Genomic DNA, 18,075 nt, shown 5'->3' with positions numbered 1-18,075 from the left:
CTCCGGTCTCCTACACTAAGATTGACTACAGATTCTGAGCCAGGATTCGCTGACACTGAAAACACACGATGGGCTCAACTGTCTGCAGCCGTGTTTCTTCTCACATCCTCCTTCGACCACTGCAGGGAAAAGTCTCAGAAACATATGGCCTGTCTTGGAAACACCCTGGTACTCAGAATTTCTTATGTGGAACTACATTTTACAGGAATAAAAATAATACAGCAAAACATCTAAAGCTCTGAAAACACATGCAGAGACCTCTAAAACTACCAGACAGTATAACTTTTAAAAATTGTGAATCACTATGTTGTACACTTAGAACTTATATAATATTGTACACTCACTCTACGTCAAAAAAAAAGTTTAAAAATTCCAGACATATTGTTGTTTGTGGCACAATTTATTATCTGGTCATAGTATTTGGGCACATTAATAGGTATTGATTTAACTCCATTGTAACCTCTCTTGAGACAAAGCAACCCAAAAATAAAGCTTCAAAATGTGCGAAAGTAATAAATAACAAACTTTCTGATCTAAAATGTATAAATATAAAATGTCAGTCATTTCTGGAAACATCTTAAGAAAATCCAGCAACCACAGGTCCATGGGTAAGTGTCTGGCGTGGACGGTGCTAATCTTCGGAACATATCACCTCAGATCCAGTACGATTATTTTTATGTCTTTTACCAACACATGTTTGCATATCTAGGAAAGAAAAAATTGGCTTTACCTCATGATGTTAAACATGATTCTCTTTAGGGAAGGAGTATGAATTTCCTAATTTAAAATGTTTCTAATTTTAAAAATATTTCCACTCAGAACAAATACAATCATATGCATTCATTTTCAACAACAAGAAAATGTTTACAAAAGGTGCAAGTAATTTTCATTTTAAATAAATTCTAAGTTCAAAATACTGTTTCTCTGATGTCACAGTCAGGGAACAGTCAAGCAAACAGAAAAAGATGTACTCAAATAATGTTACTTTGGGGCTATACAAAGCTAATCAAAAAAATAGGATTACAGCTTTCATTGAGAGTTATGAGAAACTAATTTGGCCATATCAAGCAGAAATAATTTAGGACACATTAGGACACATTTAATATCATTTTCTTTAATAATCGTTTGCTTGCTGGGACCCTGGAGAAAACTGTTAATTGTTTAAGTATCACACAGATACGTAAATGGAAAGGAAACTTTATGTATAATCAACTCTGCTACAGAAATACTGTCATTCTTTTGTAAGTAAAATAGTAATGACAAGAAATCAGAAGAAAATACAAAGATTGATTTTATGAGATAAGAAAATTCCAAACTAAGCAATAAAGTGTTTTATCCTATATTATATTGCTACTATTTCTCTCCTTAAAAAAAAAAAAAAAAAGAGGCTTATGTGTTTTATAACTGGAAGTCTCTACCTCTTAATCTCCTTCACCTATTTCACCTGCAAACCCTCTGGCAACCACGCATTTGTTCTATTTATGACTGTTTTGTTTGTTTTGCTTTTTAGATTCCACATATAAGTGAAATCATACGGTATTTGTCTTTCTCTGTCTGACTTATTTCACTTAACATAATACCCTCTAGATTCATCCACGTTGTTGCAAATGGCAAGATTTCATTTTTTTTTTTTATGGTTGAGTAATATTTCATTGTGTGTGTATGTATATACATATATATATCTCACATCTTTTTAAGCCACAGAGGTATAATATATAGCATAAGGAATATGGTCAATAATATTTTAATAACTTAGTATGGGGAAAGATGGTTACTAGACTTATGGTGATCATTTCATAAGGTATGAAAATGTCACTATATTGTATACCTGAAAGTAACACATTACATCACTGTATTTCAATCAAAAAAAAAAAAAAAAAAAGGAGGGAGTGAAAAATAAACACTATGTGCAAAAAATAACCAACGTTGTCTACTCACACTGAACAGCCTGGGGTCCTTGGTGTGTGGATGAAAGCCCTTCTTTTTACAAGCAGAAACCTCAAGCATGCCAGCATTGCTGAGCCTGAAGATGCCGGTGCTAAGTTTCAGAGTGAAAAAAAAGGTGCAAAAATTGAGGATCATTTGGGCTTTCCAGATGCTTTCATTTGAATGGCACAAGCATACATATTCTTCAAATGGAATGGAGAAAGAAACGACAGACCACAAATTTTACAGCGATTTTTTTTAAACCAGTGTTGTGCTGACGGCCTAGAGGAAGACTGAGGAGACCAATGCTACTGCCAAGTGCCTGAACTGCTGAGTGAGACCTTTGGGAGAAAAGCTGAGACCCCATAGGAGGAAATTACAGGTGATGGATATTTCTAATTTCTCTAATACATGCGTATCTCATTTTATTGTACTTCACTTTATTGCACTTTGAAGACACTACATTTTTACAGACTGAAGGTTTGTGGCAGCTCTGCATTGAGCAAGTCTACTGGAGCCATTTTCCAGCATTTGCTCACTTCACGTCTCTTTGTCACATTTTGGTAATGCTCACAACATTTCAAACTTTTCCATTATTATATTTGTTATGGTAAAGTGTGATCAGTGATCTATGCCTCGCTGAAGACTCAGATGATAATTCGCATTTCTGAGCAATAAAGTATTTTTAAATTAAGGTATGTACATTGTTTGTTTAGACATAATGCTACTGCATACTTAATAGTCTGCAATGTAAACCTAACTTTTATATGCACTGGGGAACCAAAACTTTCATGTGACTCACTTTATTGTGTCAGTCGCTTTATTGTGGTGATCTGGAACTGAACCTGCAATATTTCTGAGAAATAAATAGTATTTATAGCTGCAGTAAATATTTACTGAGTGCTGGCTGTGGTGCCAGGCACCACGCTAGGCCCTCTATGTAGACTATCATCTAGTTTCACCTTCACATCAATCTGTGATGGATAAGTATCGGGGAGGAAGAGACTGAGGCTCACAGTGGTCAGGTATCAAACTGGGATTCCAATATCAGTTTGTCTGACTCCTCTGCTCATAATCGTGCTATGATAGTCATTGTCCTCCAAATTTAGGAAAGTTTTGGAGATAATTAAGCTAAGGCTGGGAATTTTCTTCTCTTTTTTTTGTTTTTGTTTTTGGCTGCACCATTCAGCATGTGGGATCTCAGTTCCCGGACCAGGGATGGAACCCGTGCCCCCTGCAGTGGAAGCATAGAGTCCTAACCACTGGACCGCCAGGGAATTCCCCAAGGCTGGAAATTTTCTCACAGCAGAAATCATACAATAGAACTAAGATCTCAGTTGGCAAACTGGAATAACATCTGCTTTATCCACTTCAAGGTCATGTAAAGAAGGAAAACCAGTAATTCTACCACGGAAAGGACCTTAAAAAGCAAAAGATGGCAGACCTGCAAGTTATGGAAGCCAGCAGGCACCAATCTCTTCTTCCCAAGGGCATGGTCTGCCTACTTATCCAAGTGCTACAACCTGGTGTGTGGACACACTTGAACCTAGCAGACCCAGACAAAGCCTTCCTTGAACCCTCTCAATAGTCACACTTACTCTTTATGCTTCGGTGAACAGACAATGGCAATGGCCTCTGGCAACATGAGCTGATAAGAGCAGTGAGTGTGGAGATCAACACTGGATAAGAACGCAGTTTGGGTTGGATGTGTCTATAAAAAGAAAAGAGGACACTCTTATTGGACCACCCTATTGGACAATCAATAGCTGAGTGCTGGCCAAAGAGCCCATGCCAAGAAAAAACTCTCGTTATTTGGTTTTTCTTTTTTACCATCATTAATCAAATGAAGATTCTGAAAATGTCTTGCTGATATCATCCTTCCCTTTATGCATCTATGGAATAACTACGACTTTGAGAAGAGGTTCTTGGGAGTGTTTACGCACTTTGTGCTTATTGGGAAACATAAAACTGAAAATTTGCCAAAGCCTTTACATAGATCTTCATTTAATCATCACAACTCATCTGGGAGATACTTAGCGTCTCAGTTTTACGTATGAGGATCCTGAGACTCCTTTAAGTAACTTGCTTGCAAGGAGCAGAACCGTGACTGGAAACCCAGATACTTACACACAACACCGCGGACACAAAAGGAAAAGTCTCGCTTTATAGTCCACACTATGCTGGTATCCCTTCATGGATCCCCGTTCCCTACAGATGAGGGAACAGAGCTCTCCGAGGTGTTGAAGATGTTTGGGACTCATCTCGCATGACGGGAGGGAAGGGGAGACTGTAAATTAAAAGAGCTGGGCTTCCCTGGTGGCGCAGTGGTTGAGAGTCCGCCTGCCGATGCAGGGGACACGGGTTCATGCCCCGGTCCGGGAAGATCCCACGCGCCGCGGAGCGGCTGGGCCCGTGAGCCACGGCCGCTGAGCCTGCGCGCCCGTGCTCCGCAACAGGAGAGGCCACACAGTGAGAGGCCCGCGTACCGCAAAAAAACAAACAAACAAACAAAAAATCTGTCTTCCAGGTTTGGGGCTATATACAGACCTGTGTTTAGGAGAGACAAACACGTGCACCCACATGATTTGTAATTCACAGCAAACCCCAACCACCATTGAAAAAGGGATGCGACCACTTAAATCATGTATCCAACGTCCCCGTCCTGCTGGGTCCTGGCTCCATCGCTCCCTAGCTGTATGACACTGCAAAGATTCCATAACCTCCTCATGCCTATTTCAGCAATTGTAAAATAAGGATAATAATCATTTTCTTCATGGGATTGTTATGAAACTTAAATGAGATGATCCATGTAAAATTCTTAAAACAGTGCCTAGCACAGAGAAAGGAATCAAAATCATTAGCTTTTATGATTACTGTTGTTATCGCTCTTTTTATTGTAATGTTGTCATTTTTTAAATTTAATTTTTATTTTATATCGGAATATAGTTGATTTACAATGTTGTGTTAGTTTCAGATGTACTACAAAGTGATTCAGTTATACATGTACAGATATCCATTCTTTTTCAAATTCTTTTCCTATATAGGTCATTACAGAATATTGAGGAGAGTTTCCTGTGCCATACAATAGGTCCTTGTTGATTATTTTATATATAGTAGTATGTATCTGTTAATCCCAAACTCCAAATTTATCCCTCTCCCCCTTTCCCCTTTGGTAACCATAAGTTTGTTTTCTGTCTGTGGGTCTATTTCTATTTTGCATATAAGTTTATCTGTATCATTTTCTTTTAGATTCCATGTATGTGATATCATAGGATATTTGTCTTTCTCTGTCTGGCTTACTTCACTTAGTATGATAATGTCTAGGTCCATCCATGTTGCTGCAAATGGCATTATTTCATTCTTTTTTATGGCTGAGTAATATTCCATTGTATATACGTACCACATCTTTATCTATTCATCTGTCGATGGATATTTAGGTTGCTTCCACGTCCTGTCTATTGTAAATAGTGCTGCAATGAACATTGGGGTGCGTGTATCTTTTTGAATTATGGTTTTCTCCAGATATATGCCCAGGAGTGGGACTGCTAGATCATATGGTAGTTCTATTTTTAGTTTTTTAAGGAGCCTCCATACTATTCTCCATAGCGGTTGTACCAATGTACATTACCACCAATAGTGCAGGAGGGCTCCCTTTCTCCACACCCTCTCCAGCATTTACTGTTTGTAGATTTTCTGATGATGCCCATTCTGACTGGTGTGAGGTGATACCTCATTGTAGTTTTGATTTGCATTTCTCTAATAATTAGCGATGTTAAACATCTTTTCATGTGCTTTTGGCCATCTGTATGTCTTCATTGGAGAAATGTCTATTTAGATCTTCTGCCCATTTTTTGATTAGGTTGCTTGTTTTCTTTATATTGAGCTACATGAGCTGTTTGTATATTTTAGAGGTTAATCCCTTGTCAGTTGCTTCATTTGCAAATATTTTCTCCCATTCTGTGGGTTGTCTTTCCTTTTGTTTATGGTTTCCTTTGTTGTGCAAAAGCTTTTAAGTTTCATTAGGTCCCATTTGTTTATTATTTATTTATTTATTATCTTTAGTTTTTCATTACTCTAAGTGGCGGATCAAAAAAGATCTTGCTGTGATTTATGTCAGAGAGGGTTCTGCCTATGTTTTCCTCTAAGAGTTTTATAGTATCACCTCTTACATTTAGGTCTTTAATCCATATTGAGTTTATTTTTGTGTATGGCATTACAGACTGTTCTAATTTCATTCTTCTACAGGTAGCTTTTTTATACTTTTGCCAGCATATCTTATTGAAGAGACTGTCTCATGTTGTCATTATTAACTAGAGGGCATAGGCCCATAGAAACCGCTTCATGCCTTTACACATAACTATGATCTGTTGAAGAAATGCAAGATTTCAAAACCCCTTTCTACTTTATTTAATAAAATGAAGGTAAAATCCATTGATACCTATTTATAGAAAGATAAATGTTCGGCAGGGAAAAAATAACTATTGGTCTTCAAAGACCTAGATCAACTTAAGAATAGAAATTAGCTTTTATTTTTTATTTTATTTTTATTTATTTTTATTTTTTTCTGTGGTATGCGGGCCTCTCAGTGCCGCGGCCTCTCCCGTCGCGGAGCACAGGCTCCGGACGCACAGTCGGCAGGGAAAAAATAACTATTGGTCTTCAAAGACCTAGATCAACTTAAGAATAGAAATTAGCTTTTATTTTTTATTTTATTTTTATTTATTTTTATTTTTTTCTGTGGTATGCGGGCCTCTCAGTGCCGCGGCCTCTCCCGTCGCGGAGCACAGGCTCTGGACGCACAGGCCCAGCGGCCGTGGCCCACGGGCCCAGCCGCTCCGCGGCACGCGGGATCCTCCTGGACCGGGGCACGAACCCGCGCCCCCTACATCGGCAGGCGGACTCCCAACCACTGCGCCACCAGGGAAGCCCCAGAAATTAGCTTTTAAAGCCCAAATCTTTAGTGAGGGCATGAGTGGGAGGGTCTGACTGCCTGTTACCTGATTCAGTGAAAACCTTCTATTCATACATAAAGCCTTTTATGCCTTGATGAAAAAGTAAGAAGTGTTCAAAGAAGCTCTAGTGCTATGGAGGCAGCAAGCAGATTGTCAAACAGACAAATCACTCTCCCTTCAACTTATTTCCAGACTGAATGCACACTGTTAAGACATTCTGTTGTTTGTTTTTGTTTTGTCTTCATTGTTTCTGTTTTGTGTCTTTGTGTTGCACCTTAAGATATTCTGAGTCCTTCATTTCTGCCAAGAGGAATCACTCCAGCTCCAATAAGGACAGCTCTCCCATGGGAGAATGGTGCTCCAATCCCATGCCCCGATTCGATGGAGATAAAAATGATGATGATGGTAATGACGATGATGACAACATCAGCAGCTGATGCCATTTATCACAATTGAATAACATGCCAGGCACTGAACTAATCACTTTTCCATGAATTAATTTTACAAGATGAGATGAGTGCTGTTATTATCCCCATTTTACCAGATGAGGAAACTGAGCTAAGCAGAAGAGTAAATAACATGCTGAAGGGCATAGAGCTAGTTAAGCTGAGATGTCTAAATTGAAATCCAGATCCATCTGATTCTGATTCAACCTTTCTTTCCTATGACCAATTTATATCCAAAAAATGTTAGCTCTGGAATTTGTTGCTATTGTTATGCCAATAAAAACCATCACAAAAAGTCATTACAACCACTGAAGTTTAGAAATAAAACATGTTACTGATTTCATTGAACCACCACAATCTGACATGGTAAAATTTAAAAAAAGCAAAGTCTTAGGATTCTAAAATTATGCTAAATTCATTATTTAAATGACTTCATTATTGCATACATTATATGTACATGTCATAAGGGAAAATCTTTTGTTTCTGATCTGGAAAATGTTTTATGAGATAAACTAACACTGACTTTTCAACATAAGTGTAATTTAACTGTCATTCTTTCTCAGTTTATGTTACAATTGCTTTGCTACAATTTGTTTTCCTTTAAAATGCATTCTTGTTACAGAAAATTACATTAAACTAAATAATGCCTTTAAAATTACCCAATTTCTAAGCAAACAGTAAGGCGCATACTGGTAAGGAAAACAAACAGACATACAGAAAATTTTTGCAAAGTCTTCATTATAAATAATTTCTTGTATTTGAGAGGTGGTTTATAGTTTTCAAAGGGCTTTCACATCTAGTATGTTGCTTACAGCTCACACAAATCGGTGAGGGAAAGAAGGCATTCATTAGCCCTAACTGGATCAATGAGGGAACCTGGAAACAGGACGCTAGGAGTCCTGATCGAAGGACTGTACAGGCACACAGTAATTTGCAGGTGGAGCTAGGACTCGTCTCCTCTGCCCTCCTGAATTACAAAACACCAAAAGCTTGTTGATTGTGTGTGTGTGTGTGTGTGTGTTGAGGTGTGGGTGAGGATGTGTGCCCTGCCCCTCCTCAATACTTCTCTATAAAGCAAGTAAAATAAGAAATGGCTCCCTCTCACTCTTCAGAGGCCCTTGGAGGTCCCTAGGATGTGCCCGGGAAACCCTGACTAGCACCTCATGCCGTGAGATGACTTGTTCCTACCCCAGGCCCAGATGTGTGAGACTGAACGGAAAAATGTCCCCAGATAGATGAAACCATGGATAGGAAAAGTACAATATCATCACCAAATATCATCAGCTACAATATTCTGAGTTGCTAGAAAAAATGTGCTAAGAAATTCACTGGCATTATCTCACTATCACATGAAGTCCATTATTATGGTCCCCATTGTATGGATGATAAACCTGATGCTCAGATTGCTTAAATAACTTGCCAACATTCCTATAGTGAATTCTTAGCAGAGCTGATACTTAAACTCTTGTCTTTTGATTTGTAAGGCCTTTCCTGCTCCTATGGTGGCCTGGTGGATGTTGGAACCCAATGTTTTTGGCCCTACTCCGTGGCTGTTTATACAGCGACGCATACATCCTTGGCCTGTAGGGGAGGTGAAGTGGAGGGTAAGGTCCCTGTTTGATAGGTACAAACACCTTTTTAAAAGAGACCTTTTCAGAAATTTTCTTAAAATAATTTACTTTAGACCCACAGCCATGGGAAAGAGAGTGTTAATAATTGTCTAATCATATTAGTTAAAAATCTGCCTAGGTCTCCCTTAGACTACATAAAATCATCAAAACAAGTCAGCTGATTTCCAAATGTTTATCTCTCTTTCAACTTGGGATGGTAGGAAAAAGCATACTATAGCCCTCTCCAAATCTGGATTTGACAGATGTAGACACGGCCTAACATTGAAGAAAATGCTTTAAAACGATGACATTTATTACACTTGAAAATTTTAAAAATAAGAAACTATTTCTTAAGCTAAACTTCCTCCAGAAGGAAAACAGCCCGCCAAAAAAAATAAATAAACTGAAACCCAAAAGGTGAAACGTACATGGATCCATCCCAGAGTGAGGAGATTGTGTTGATCCTGGACACTGAATAATTCCTCTACATTCTCCACGTCGCAATAGTCTGGTCCCGCAGACTGTTTTGGCACGATTAAGTGGGTAATAGTAAATTCATTATGCGTCTGAAAAACAAATAGCAAAGAGAATAATAAGCATCTGACAGAAAAAAAAAGCCTGAGTAGGAAGTATAATGTTTTAACAAGACCGCTTACATCATCAATCTCCCACCCCGACCCATCACAATTCAAAAACAAAGCCCCATACCTGAACACGGATCATCTGCCAAAAATTTGAGAGTCAGTTGTTTGGAGCCTGAAACCCATTTTCACAATATAAAATGTATCATAAATAGGAATTAGCATCCTGGGCTGTTCCCTGGAAGTTTAGCTAATAAATAATGGTGTGTTATATTACATCTGCAATGGTAAAAATCAGAACAAAACAGCAGCAGGTTTATTTGGTGGGGAGATGCTAATTAAATAATTTTGTGGTTTGATTGAAGGACATTTCTAAGGTTTGTGAAGGTTGATGGTCTTGTTTTTAGTTTATTGTTATTTAATTTTGCGTGAAGATTTACGACTTTCTTCTACTATGGGGGGGGTGGAATTCACTGGGATTTTTCATAATTAAGGTAATGTTTTGGATTGGCAATCAGATAAAGAGAAAGGAAAAACAAATTGCACCCCCCTTAGGTAAAAGATAAGAGTTGAAAGGAAGAGGGTTGTAAAGTAGTGATAGGATCCTCAGAAAAAAGAAGTTTGTGTGGTGAGGAGCTGTCCATCCTTGCACAGCACCATCTTGTCTCTAGTCTTAGGGCACTTCTGCAAACTGGGCCCTATTCCTTTGGCCTTGATTATAACACTTCTCTCCATCCCAGTCCCTCCTTTTATGGCTAACTTTATGTATTCTAAACGTATGCAGTATAAACATCGGCTTTCAAGGAACCCCTTCTTGACCCTCCCAGGCAGGGTTTCCCAGTTACACCTTCCCATGATACCCTGCACTTCCACCGAGAGCACCCAGCTCCATTTATAATTAATCATCTCTCTGGTTCTTTATAAGCATCATGTGGCAAAGACTGAAGCTGTTGTAGGCGACTGAATGCCTGTCTGATGAAGGAATGAATGAAGAATGAATCAATGAATGAGTGAATCAAACTAAGTACAACATGTGGTCTTGGGGAAGAAGCATCCATAGCATACTGCCCGCTGCAGGGCAAAGAAGGTGGCTGTGGAGAGGAGATGGCAGGTCACTCTCCTTTACTTGTCTCCTGTGTTTCTTCTGCCCTGGGGGAAACGTGATGATTCAACACTGGAATACAGTAGGAGAATGTGTGTTGAATGAAACATCTTATTCAGTTAAATAACAGTTCCCAAGTAAATGTTTAGGGATGAAAATGTGCCCGGACTTAGATATACAAACTGATACCCCACAGAGGGTACAAAGGCACTTCCAAAGAAACATTGTTCCTCTTTCTTGAAGTAGGAAATTAAATGTATATTCTCTCTTTTATCTCCTTCTAGTTTGATATTGTCTTTCATCACTTATTTCTGATAAAATCTTCCATACTTAAATATGACCTGTGCTATAAGATTTCAGTTTGTTGAAACTACTGCCTTAAAGAAAACAACAAAACCCTAGCTTTATTCTGCATGTATCTGAAAAAAGGTGGCAAGATTACATCTACCACAGACAAAAGCAGGTTGAGTTAATTATAGGAATATATGTGAAACTAACAATTGCAACGGAAATTTGATTCAGAAAACTAGATGGTTCTGGAAATCTGAAAATCTGAAAGCCACCCTTTTTCTAAACAAAGATTTAACTTACGGTTTGATTAGTTCTTTACAATAAACTTTTATAGTATCTCTGAAATTTTACAATCCATTTTCTAGAAGGATAATTCCATTAATAATGACAGTAGTTTTATGAAATTAATCTATATTAGGTTAATTTCACAATGTTTACGAAACTTAGGATGCTTTTGTTCTGCTCAGCTTATCACAAGAAAGCCAGCTCTACTGAAAGTATCCTGTGCAGGGAAGATATGAAACAAAGACCATACCAGTTTCCCACAGAGTATTCCACAGGTTTCTATTCCTCTCACTGTATTAGATTCTGCCAGGAGCAGAAATCTGTGGCAAAGATCTCTTGATAAAACGACGTATCTCAGTCCTTCAACCACTAAATCTAAGAAACAGAAAAGGGAGAAAAAACAAAAAGAACAAACCTTACATCCTATCCTTCAAAACTGTTTTTAGCAAGTGACTGCAGGTAAATATAAATTTCAAAAATGAAATAATCAGGTGCTCCACTTTCTGTATTTCATTTTAAAACTTGTAAAAGTGAACATTGACTAGAAGGAAGGTAAAATTACCCCTTGCATATAAATTATTCATATACAAGTGGGAAGGTGCAAGCACTTTTACATCTTTGTGCCTTATATCAACTATTTACATGTATGTGTGTGTTTTCTTTTGGCACAAAGTGCATAGCCTGCATAGAATACATCTCATATTCTATAAGTGGTAGGATAAATCTTTTTTTGTGTTTGCCATGTGTTACTTATATCTTATGAAAGTTGGTGATCATTAGGTAAAAGCACCATGTTTTTGGAAATAACTGGCAGTAGAGTAATTTATAAAATGGTTGCTTATCATAACTCTTTCAAAATAAATGGAAATATAAATTCCACTTAACAGTGTCTGCTGGGAAATTTTCCCGTTTGGTTTTGGAAAGCTGCCAGCACTGATGTTGCAGTCCAGGCAGCACTAACTTTTGGCAGAAACACATAACCCCTTTGGAGGTTAACACCCATGTGTACAGATCCTCCTGGGCTAGGGAAATGCTAAATATTTAAATTTAATGACTGAACAAGGTTCTGAACAAACAAGTTTTCCAGCATCTTCTTTCCTCTCCAGTGTGTTTACCTTTAGGATTCAGTGCTTCTTGGTCAAAATACGTGAAAGGAAAAAAAAATGCTCGGAATTTTTCTCTCTTAAAATCTCTGTACCATGATCAAATACAGTGCTGTTTATTATGGAGTCTCTGTTCTACCAGGGGGTAAATCACATTTCCTGAATTCTGAGGTTACATATAGCAAAAGTCAGATGATATTGTCATTCACATCACATCATGTAGGGGAACTACCACAACTAACAATAAAATGAGGAGACCCCTCCCAGATGTCACAGAAATATGGTTCCATTAGAGGAGATTCCATGTCTTGTGGGGTGCATTTCCTCACTTACTCTGAACAGCACTTAGAGTTGCAGCTGGCTTTAAGGCCCTGTTTACGGGAGGCGAGTGGCCAGCGTAATTGGTTGCATCACTTTTATTAGGCTGATCTGCAAATACATTCAGCAAGGAATTGTTCTGGTGTGTGGAAAAGCAGGACAAAGCACTCCCATCAATCTGCTCTGACTGTGCTGGAGTTTCCTGGCTTCGCATCTGACTCCGGGCTAATTCTTGCTTCTTGAGCTGATCTTCGAAAAACAAGAACTGCTCCGATTCTAGCTGCTGCTGGCGCATCTGAGCGATCCGCTTCCTTTCTGCCTCTATCAATCTCTGATGCTCCAGTTTTTTGAGAATTTCAGCTTTATATTTGTTCTAAAAAAATGTGGTTGCCAGAAGAAAAGGTTAGTTTCCAAGGCAAAGGCATCAAACTGGGATTAGACAGTTTCAATCTTCTAGCAGACGGAGAGACACAGCTAGATACTGCGATATGCCCACAGGGACACTCCTGAGACTGCCAGGAAAATATATAACATCGTGGCAAAAGCCCCTTAATCTGATTACGGGAGCAGTTCTAAATCCACTCATATTTTACCAGAGACAGGCCAGGACAATCAAGTTCCCTCCACCCTCCTGTGCTTTTAAATATTAGTAAATCAAAGTCAGGATTGTCTGCACAGCCTGACTGATCAGACCATACCTCAGAAATAGTTATATCACCCTGGACTGCACTGTCCAATATAGTAGCCACTAGCTACATGTGACTATCTAAGTTTAATTAAAATGAAATGAAATTAGAAATTCAACTCCTCAGTTCTCACTAGCCACATTTGAAGTACCACAGGCTAGTGCCTCCCATATCAGAGAGTGCCAAATAGAGCAATTCCATCATCACACAAAGTTCTATGGGACAGTGCCACCCTAGAACCTCTTGCATTTGACTCTATAACTCATACTGCTGGAACTTTATGGAGAAGGGGGAATCACTAACAAATGGTTCTCAGAATGTGGTCCAATCAACTCTATCAGAACAAACTACTAGGAGTTTTATTAAAAATGAAGATTCCCGGGGCTTCCCTGGTGGCGCAGTGGTTGCGCGTCCGCCTGCCGATGCAGGGGAACCGGGTTCGCGCCCCGGTCTGGGAGGATCCCACATGCCGCGGAGCGGCTGGGCCCGTGAGCCATGGCCGCTGGGCCTGCGCGTCCGGAGCCTGTGCTCCGCAACGGGAGAGGCCACAGCAGAGGGAGGCCCGCATACCACAAAAAAAAAAAAAAAGAAGATTCCCAAGCTCCCCAGTCTTAACAAAAATATCCAGGCATTATTAGGTCAGAAAATAAATCTTTAACAAGCTTCCCAAATAATTTTGATGAAAACTAGACTTTGGGAGCTACTATAAGGCAGCGGTGGGGTGGGGGACAGAGCTTACAGCAGTGTAAACTTACAGCATATCAGGTTACACTTTGATATGCACTCTGGGTCTTGTTATAGAGCAGACTGGCCTTCAGCAGGTCTGGGGTGGGGCCTGAGAATCTGCATTCCAACAGGCTCCCAGGTGATGTGAGTGTTGCCTGTAGCAAAGGCTTATCAGTGTGTCTGTTCATCTCTCCCAGGCGTAAAGCCTACCATTCTATCCCCCAAAGAGTTCTACATGTCATATACTTGGGATCCTGCTATGGACTATGAAGTAATTGGTGTCACCAAAGGCAGACCAGGTAACAACTGCTGAGGCTGTTCCTCCCAGAGAGCTCCTGAGGGGACCAGTATGCACATTGCTGAGTAGGGAAGGGAACTTAACTGGGCTCTTAAGTTTAATCCCTTCCTGCTGTTCTGTCCAAGCTGCCAAAATCACTTTTATCTTTTATAGTTCAAATCAAATCATCAGTATCCACACTGGGGGAAATCTTCTCATTGCAACATTCCTTGTCACTCAGTGCAAACAGCTCACTCAAACCTGCCTTCTAGCCATACCAAAGGAAGTAGAGAAGGCCTGTGACCATACTCCGAGGTAACAAGGTTGGACTGAACTGATAGTCAGTAAAAGTGACAACTTCCAAAGCACATAAACACATAGCCAAACAAAAAAGCAAAACAACCTTTATCATTATGCTGTAAATATTAAGAGTTCAAGTGTTGAACTGGAGTATCTTATAGACTGACTGGTCAGCTTCTTCTTTTGATGCCCTTCAGTCTCAGACATCATTTTCATTTTCACTCTCTATTTAATAAGAATCCAGGAGCCATCACCCCTTGGTGATATGATTACATTTCACTCATATGGTTAGCCATTATTCCATCTGGATGTTATACTGATTATAATATTTAAGAATCAAATTCACATTTCCAAGGCATACATAATTAGACACATCAGAATCCATATACTGTTCTACCTACCTCTCTTACTGTCTCCTTTCATTGCTAAAGAGCAGCCATCTGGCTCAAGATTACATTGGCAAGAGTTGGTCAAAAAGCTCTGTTTAAATCACTGTAAGAAGTCTATTTTCTAATGCTTCACTTTATTAGCTGTTGTCAGGAAATAAAAATACCACATCTTTGGTGCAAATGCTTAACCAGGATATCAACATGAATTTTTTATGGGTTTTACATCACTGTATTTTTAATTTTTAATTTGAATGCATATGACATTTGAAAAACTCATTAAAATGAAATTCAAAAAATACTTGCACAGAAAACAGTCATGCAATAAATATACCAATTGAACTTACTTCGCTTTGCAAATATTCTTGGTATTCTACGTTATATTTCTTTAAAAGGTCCTTTTTCAATTCATCTGTCCTTGGGAATGCAATCTCCTTCAGTTTCTTTTAAAAATATATATATACATATTGATTAGTGGGATTTTCAGTATAGTCAGCTTTCAGATCATCAGCTTTGAAAGAAAAACAGCTGGTATGTGCATTAGAAATCAAGACACAAGTAACCAAAGATGATTGTGGAAAAATCAATCTTTTCTAGGGCTCCAAAATATAACTTTTCAGTAGAGAAGAGAAAAAAATATCCCCTTTGTAAGACCTTTACTGACTTCACTGGTTAGATAAGCATTTTGTTTAGTAGGTACCTCATTTTTAGGTAGTGGGTTTATAACTGCACATTCCATGGTAGGTAAATTTTATGGCATCATAGTTAGAAGGGACCTCAGAGAATACCGTAAGTAGGGATCCCTAGGTTTAACAGACTGTAAAAAGCAGCTGAGGCACTTTTTATAAAAATATAGATTCCCAGGCCTAACCCAAGACCTACTGAGACAACATGTTTAGAGAAGGGATTGGGATCTGGATCTCAGACAATTTCCCAGTGATTCATAATGCAGGAAAATCTGATACAGTCCAAGCACCCACCAGCCCCACCTTTGTAGAGATGAGGAAACAAAGGCCTAGAGAGATTGAAAGGCTTGTCCAATGTCATACAACTAGCTAATGGCCTCATTAGGACTAAAACTCCTAACTCTAGCCAATCTTTTGTCATCCATCCATCCATCCATTTATTCAAGCACAAACAGAAAATGTATATGCTTTTGGAGAATTCTTTCCCTACAAGTAAAAATAAGAATAACCCTAAATTAGAGTAAAAGAGTCACCTTGGCAGCCTAAGACCTTGGTTTCCATACAGAATTTTCTGAGTTTACGTGAACAAGAGAATTGAGGGGAAATGCTACTCAAAGGCCTGATAATGAATGACCCTTCAGATAGTGTACAGAAATTTTAAAATGTAGATGACCATTTGACAAAAATTTGTGTTCTGCTTACAGGCACCCCCAGGCCTGACATAGCTGGTAAGAAAGCTTTTATTCTGTTATGTGGTAAAATATTTTTTGAGAGTAATTTAAAATTTCATTCTGTGATTGACTTTGTATACATTGTTTTATCTTCCATCATATAAAATCAATCCAAACTACTTAAGACAAATAAATGGAAAACATTTCAAAATGTTATCTAAAAGGATATATTCTTAGCTAAAGATATTTGGAACTATATATGCAGCAAACGTTGATGGTAAATAAATACATTTCAACAACCTTCCTTTTCCTTTGTAATATTTCAGGCCACTCACTAAACACTTTACTGTCTCATAGGCTAGTACTATAAGAAGAGAATGACTAGAACTTTGTGGCTGCCTTAATAATCAACACTGATATTCAAACAGGTTCTGGGCTCAGAATTGTATGGAATAATCAAAACCAGTCAAAATGACTGTCTCAAATAAGTATGGGGAAATAGACAACCGTTCTCTCAATCTCTGGGAGGAATCATAAAATAATTCCTTCTTCACGTCTTAAGATGATTAAGTACATTCTTGATTTTTTTTTTTTCTCGTTTCAAGTAGACATCCCACAGTAATGATGATTAAAGGTCTAGGAAGAGATCGAAACATCATAGCTAATGGAATAAATCTTTTGTGCTTAAACTCTTGAGAGGATGAGACGGAGGAGGAGAGGAAGGGGATGAATCAATAATGGATACTTGTGGAATATTTGAACCCCCCGGGGGAGAGTCTACCCCACAATACCTTCATAATATCCTGCTTTTCAGGTACTGCACATTGCTGGTAATCTCGATGGTTAGGAAGCTTTTCTACAAACAAACTGCAGAAAAAGAAAACACGTCCTTAGCATTATATGACAGAAAAAGCTCAACGATGGCTTCTAATTTGAGAATGAGCCTCCTTTTCAAAAAGGATACGGTTAATAACATTATTTAACCTATATTCTTTCCATTTGCCTTTCCATCAAAGGTTGGCCCAAGTATGATTTTGGCATTACAGGGTAGTTGAGCTCAGCAAACTAAGCACTGAGGTTAAGAGGGTTAAAGTTGGGATGCTCCCTGAAGAGACCACATCACTTTGGTTTTTCTCGGGTCTTCGGCACTATATCCCACTTGAGCATCATTTTACTTATGTGTAGTGCTGGCAACACTGAGGATCATGTGAAAAGGTAAGAGGTTGGAAAGATGGATGTAACCCCTTCTCACCACTGAAAGACTCAAAGGGCCACTGATGAATCAGTAGTGCCATGGTGTCTATATTAAAAACTCTTAAATGAAAATTCGTAACTCAGACAAATGTCAGCCAGAATCCTTAATGGATTAGGAGGTGCTAATTAAGAGTTAATTATTTTTCATCACCTTTGGAGGAACAAGGGACAATAAAAATGAAAGGAAATCAGTACAGCAAACCAGGTACATTGCTTCCAGGTAAAGTGAAGATATTGCTTCCACAAGGGCAGGAAATTCTGGTTTTGTTTTTGTTTTTTCCTTATTGATGTATTCTTAGCCTGTAGAATGGTGTCCCTCTCATAATGAATGTTCAATAAATATTTGTTAAATGAATGAAAAGCTTAGAGCAAATACTATTTTTGATCAACTAATATGTTATACCTTATAACTACTGATGTTCTGTTGTTTACAAATCACACATACAATCATCATCTCATCTATAGAATACAGAGG

At 38.5% G+C, this 18,075-nt stretch overlaps 1 protein-coding gene across 4 annotated transcripts in view; it reads right to left on the bottom strand.

The window, feature by feature from the left end:
* Positions 1 to 381: 381 nt before the first annotated feature.
* The window catches only part of STAMBPL1 (STAM binding protein like 1), a 43,567-nt gene continuing 25,873 nt past the window's right edge, over positions 382 to 18,075 (bottom strand). For all 4 annotated transcript variants that reach the window (XM_028481663.2, XM_024121582.2, XM_024121580.2 and 1 more), the window contains 8 exons: positions 17,138 to 17,213; positions 15,337 to 15,432; positions 12,630 to 12,987; positions 11,444 to 11,568; positions 9,363 to 9,500; positions 3,525 to 3,637; positions 1,939 to 2,038; positions 382 to 705 (listed from right to left, as the gene is read on the bottom strand). In XM_028481663.2, coding sequence (XP_028337464.1) covers positions 649 to 705; positions 1,939 to 2,038; positions 3,525 to 3,637; positions 9,363 to 9,500; positions 11,444 to 11,568; positions 12,630 to 12,987; positions 15,337 to 15,432; positions 17,138 to 17,213 — 1,063 coding nt within the window. In that variant the 3' untranslated portion in view covers positions 382 to 648. The remainder of the gene's footprint in view (positions 706 to 1,938; positions 2,039 to 3,524; positions 3,638 to 9,362; positions 9,501 to 11,443; positions 11,569 to 12,629; positions 12,988 to 15,336; positions 15,433 to 17,137; positions 17,214 to 18,075) is intronic.

Source organism: Physeter macrocephalus, chromosome 20 (genome assembly GCF_002837175.3).
Source record: "Physeter macrocephalus isolate SW-GA chromosome 20, ASM283717v5, whole genome shotgun sequence".
Classification (NCBI taxonomy): Eukaryota; Metazoa; Chordata; class Mammalia; order Artiodactyla; family Physeteridae; genus Physeter; species Physeter macrocephalus.
Note: the sequence above shows the minus strand (reverse complement) of the source record. Positions and strands in the feature narration are given on the sequence as shown.